The sequence below is a fragment of the Lolium rigidum genome, chromosome 7 (genome assembly GCF_022539505.1).
Source record: "Lolium rigidum isolate FL_2022 chromosome 7, APGP_CSIRO_Lrig_0.1, whole genome shotgun sequence".
In the NCBI taxonomy this organism is placed as follows: domain Eukaryota; kingdom Viridiplantae; phylum Streptophyta; class Magnoliopsida; order Poales; family Poaceae; genus Lolium; species Lolium rigidum.
In genome coordinates this window covers 96,373,107-96,378,204 of record NC_061514.1, presented here as the reverse complement: position 1 = coordinate 96,378,204, position 5,098 = coordinate 96,373,107, and the positions used below count along the sequence as shown (strand labels likewise).

The following is a 5,098-nucleotide window of genomic DNA, read 5'->3' as shown; positions in this document are numbered from 1 at the left end:
AATGTACAAGCAAATAAAGATCTGCAAATTATAGTAGCGGTAAAACAGGGGGGGTGTTTTTTGTGTGGCAAGTATGATGGAGTAAACTTGGTTGCTTCTTACAATTAACTTGGTAGGTTTTTTCCAGCAGGCTTAGATTTAGCTTTTTACAATTAACTTGGTTTGTTGCTTTTTAGCTGATAACTGTGATGTATTAAATCTGTTATGTGGGCACAATTAAATCTGGCAAGTATGATGGAGTAAACATGGTTGCTGCTTACAATTAACTTGGTAGGTTTTTCCAGCATGCTTAGAAATTAGCTTATTGCAATTAACCTGGTTTGTTGCTTACAATCTGGTATCTGGGCACAATTAACTTGGTAGTTTTCAATTAAATTTTATCAAATTCATACATGCTTTTTTAGTTTTTGAGCATGGTTTTTGTTGCAGAATGTAATGGCAAAAAGTATCACTTTGTTTTTTTAAAAAACTGCCTAACCTGTGTTTGCCGAAGATACTTGAACTGATAAAGTAGCATTAGGCACATCTTGCCCTTTGAATTCTGTGATGTTCATCTTCTGCAACCTGCAAATCAAAATGTGAATTAGTTTCTAATACTGTTTTGGTTTTTTGTAATGCAGGAAGTAGAGTGAAGCAAGATGAATGCTGGCTGTGTAGTTATGCATTTTCTTCTTGTTTCTGGAAGGCACAGTGAAGCACAGATAAGTCTGACCAATGGAGAGTGAAGCAAGATGAATGCTGGCTGTGTAGTTATGCATTTTCTTCTTGTTTTTAGCATGTGGTACTATTTGGTTCTAGAAACCCAGCGAGGCAAGTGCGTGTGACTCTGTTTTTTAGTATGTTCGATGGACATGGTGATGAGCAAGAATCTACCAGGCAAGTGTATGTCGTTTTTGGTTTATAGGAACATGATGATCAACAAGAATCTGCCAGGCAAGTGCTGTTGTTTTTAGGAACATGGCAGGGGTTCCTTTTTTGATTTTTGTTCTCATGGATGAACTAAAATTCTGCCAGTGCATGTGATGCTTGGAAAATACTTACTGTTTAGGGGGATCAAGGGAGGGTCAAAAAAATTATGGGGAGATGGTGTTTTTCCAGATCGTACACATGCTGTTGTAGATCCGCAAATTCCCTTTGAAATCTGGTAGTTTCTCCCCCTGAACAAGGTGGTCACCTCATCCTGGCACTGTGTTTCTCCTCTTCTCTCCCGTGTTCTTCTTCTCTTCCCAGATCTAGTTTTCTGTTCTGTTTTTGGAGAAAACGTGAGGAAGAAGAAGATCCAGTGATGGGAGGTCACGAAATTGTTGTGTAGGGCCGACAAAAGCTTCAGGAAGAAGAGAGTCTTTTTGCACGTGATGTTGTCTCCCTGGACGAAATTTATGGTAGGGCCCACGTGGTTTGTTGGTTAGAAATATCCAGGCGTGGGTGGGGCCGGTAGTACAGCTGGCGGTGGACATGCGGTGAAGCTCACGTTTTTTTGCGTCCTTCGCGCGCACCCGGTCGACCGAATCACGTGGGTGGGCCCATCCAAAACCGTCGCACGGACGAGGGCTCTGTGCGGCGCCGCCGTGTAGTGCAAGATGACTTTTAAAAGAAGCTAAACCGGCATAGTTTGTGTTTTCCTTTGGGTCGCTGACTCTCTTGGCCATCCGCTTTTGATTCGTTTTGCGATACTTTTTTTTTTTGCGTAGAATCCTTGATTTGAGCACCTTCATATTAATCAAGGATTTTTTTGCGATACTTTATTATTCCTTGATTGAGCTAATCTTCATATACTAGTATCGAAGATCACCTTTGTCAGCAAGTATGCAGATTAAAATACGCCTCTGATCGTCATCCATGAGGTTGCACTGGACTGTAAAATCCTTGATTTGAGTATTTCAGGTTGATATGGTGTGTAGAAGTTGTCTGTGTGACCTACATGCATGCATCACTGCACGTTGTCGTACTGTCGAAAAAAGCCGGTGATTTGAGAAATGACGTACTCGGCGCTGCTACACCGTTCATAAGCCGGAAGTTCTGAACCTACGATGCACCACCGCTCTGAAACCTGATTATTCTGTTCATTTTTTCCATTCCAGAAATTCGTAGTACGTTCATCGAATCCAAGGCTTAGTAGAGTAGTATATTCAGAAAGGTAGCAAGATCATCCACAGATATCATGATCCAGGTGCTCTCAAACCTTCCATGCAACACCAGTAGAACCTGATTAGTGATTATTCTGTCTCCGTTTTTCCTATTGCGCAGAGCTATGTTCATCAAGGCTGAGAAAACTTGTAGCAAGTAATATATTCAGAAAATTTACAAGATTTACAAGTCATCTAGATCGTTTTGGTCCGGAAAATCAATTCCAATCCACAAAAGCAGAACAATAGCTAGCCAAGTTAATCTCGGGGAAGAAAAGTGGAGAGGGAGCACCATGCATCCATCCATGGCTCTGTCTCGTGGCTGTGAAGTTCTAACCTTGGGAAAATGCTAGAAACAAAACCGTCCAGCCGCCCGTGTACTGGTGTACGTACACCACTAATGCAACCAGTTCCTAAACGTTCAAGGGGTCGCGTGTAGTCATAGACGGGTAGTGTGTGTCTCCGCGTTGGTCGCGGGTTGACGGCAGGAGCGCGGTTGGATCGGATCGGATCACACGCGCAACGCGGGGCTCCTCGCGGTGAACCCCGCGTCGTTCCACGGGGTGGCATTCACCATGGCCCTCTGGTGCTGGTGCTGACGGTGGTGGTGGTGATGGTGGTGGTGGTGGTGCCGGTGGTGCTCCTTCCGCGCCGACACGGCGTGCGCCGCCGCGTGCTTCTTCCGCCGGTGCCTCGCCCTGTCCACCTCGATCTGCTGCCGCCTGCACTCCTCGCTGCAGAACGGCGTGTCGCCTCTGCACGCAGCAAGAATCTCAAGTTTCCACCTGCAACTGAATCTCTGCTCGGCGAGGAAGACGAACGGAACGAAAATGGACGTGCCTGTACATGAAGATGTCGCCGGAGAGCGGCTTGGCGCAGAGGGAGCACTCCTCCAGGAAGTGGTGGCTCTGGGCGACGTCACCCTCGTGGACGTAGAACATGGACGACGGCGACGTTGGCTTCATGTTCGTGATGGCACCGCTCCCCTTCATCATGCTGCCTGCGGCGAGATACCGAGCGCCTTAGGCGGGCGAGAAGTGGGAGCAATGCCGCCGTGACATGGGCCACTAAATGTACGTCCAGGAGCTCGCCTGGCTTGCCGTCTTCCGGGGTGTGCAACAAATAGGGCACTGCCCAGCGCCATTTTTAGCCAACGGCGAGCGATGAGAGGCTGCAATTTCGCAGCGGATCGGAAAAGTACAATGCTATGAATAGGAGCGAAGGAGCTCGAGGAATCTAAGCTTTTCGTTTTTGTTGTGGTTTTGCTGCAGTTTCGTCTTCTTTGATGATGGAGAGGCCAAGCACACCTTCGTTTTTTTCGATATGGCAATGGTCATATGTGTTAGTGTTACATCAACAACCATGCATATGATCTTCAGACGAACAAGATTTTACAAAATTTGGATTGCGTTAAAGATAATCACAAAGATTTTGACAAGAAGGCCGTCCTTGGTTGCTGGTAAGTAAAATGGGCCTACTCACACAACATTTATCCCAAGGAGGCAAATTTTAGGTGGTGCAGCAGTCTTGCATGATTTGATAAGTAATTAATAAATAAAAATCTGGAATTGTAATAAAGCTTGATTTTGAGAAACCTTTTGACAAGATCCATAGGAGCTTTGTTGTTGAGATCTTGAGAAAAAACGGTTTTAGTGAACTCTTTATTTCCTCAATCAAACAAGTAGTTCGTAGGGTGTATATCAATATAAATGGTGAAAAAGGTGGTGACGTTAGAACCTATAAGGGTTTGAGGCAAGTTGACCCCATGTCTCCCCTTCTTCTCAATTTGGTAAGGGGTGGCATTGAAGAGATGCTTAATGGTGAAAGACTTACAAGACATATCAAAGGATTAGACTTGTCACAATGGGAAGTATCATACACTAGTATCATGCACATGATGCTAGTTTATGATACTACCCCACAATACATAGTATCATAAGATAGTACTCCCTGTTTGACAGTTTATTAAGCATGCGCGTACTACTAGGTCGCAAATTTGATCAAGTTAGTATTAGTTATATGTTATAAAAATTGTATCATTAGAAAGTTTAGATGTTCTATTTTCTAATGATATAATTTTTGCATTATATAATTTAAATTATATAGGTTAAATTAACGACCTAAGGATACAGGAAAGACTAATAAACTGAGACGGATAAAGTATCATAATATCATCATATTTAATGTTGTGTACATGGTGTGTTTTCCATTAAATTTTCTAGTTTTACGTGTTATGATACGGTATCATATTATGATATCACTCTCATCTCTCACCTTATTAATTGGTGTGCCACATCAGATTTTTGCCAACATGGAATACATGATAGTACTACTTATGATACTCCCATTGTGGCTAGTCTTAGCCTATTATCTGATTGCAAGTGGGGTTTCTCATGTGCAATTTGGCAATGGACTCCGAGTTAGTCACAATATAATTTTGGCAACGAAGCAAGCTTTTGTGGCTTAGAAAGTTGATAAAGATTAGAAATTGGTTTCAATAAAAGCGTCTTCTATGACTAGGTCCAGGTTGATTGATCATTACCTTGATAGTATTCTTACTTATGTAATGTGTTTTTACTTAATTTCAGGTGGGAATCACTATAGGATGGATATCGTTAGAACAACAATTTTTTAGGAAGGAGTAGGAGGAAAAAATACCATATGTGAAATGGGAGGAAATGTGTATGCATAAGGATTTTGGTGGTATTGGACTTACACATGTAACAATTAGGAATATTTCTTACTGAGAAAATTGTGCTCAAAAATCTAAGTGACCAAATTTTTAGAAATAAATACACGGGGATAATGCTCTGTACTCTAGCGAGTTGGGTGGATTTCAGTTTTGGATGCGACTGTATAAGATAAATAAGTGCTTTAAAATGGGGTCTAGTTATTGTGCCTAATGGTAGAATTTTTTGTTTTGTATTTATGTGTGGATGGGGAAATTTCCCATGGAAATCATATTTCATGCA

At 42.4% G+C, this 5,098-nt stretch overlaps 1 protein-coding gene across 1 annotated transcript; it reads right to left on the bottom strand.

Annotated features, from left to right (window-relative positions):
* Positions 1-2,637: 2,637 nt before the first annotated feature.
* LOC124673760 (FCS-Like Zinc finger 1-like) lies at positions 2,638-3,121 on the bottom strand. Its single transcript, XM_047209801.1, has 2 exons — positions 2,967-3,121; positions 2,638-2,881 (listed from the first exon to the last, which is right to left on the bottom strand). The coding sequence occupies exons 1-2, from the start codon at positions 3,119-3,121 to the stop codon at positions 2,638-2,640; spliced, it is 399 nt and encodes a 132-aa protein (XP_047065757.1).
* Between the last annotated feature and the right edge of the window lie 1,977 nt (positions 3,122-5,098).

Bases quoted from the DNA above. Each gene is read 5' to 3' on its own strand.
- LOC124673760 (XM_047209801.1), bottom strand. From the start codon at position 3,121: ATGATGAAGGGGAGCGGTGCCATCACGAACATGAAGCCAACGTCGCCG. The intron at 2,882-2,966 runs GCACGTCCATTT...TGCTGCGTGCAG, and splicing joins GGCGACATCTTCATGTACAG to AGGCGACACGCCGTTCTGCA.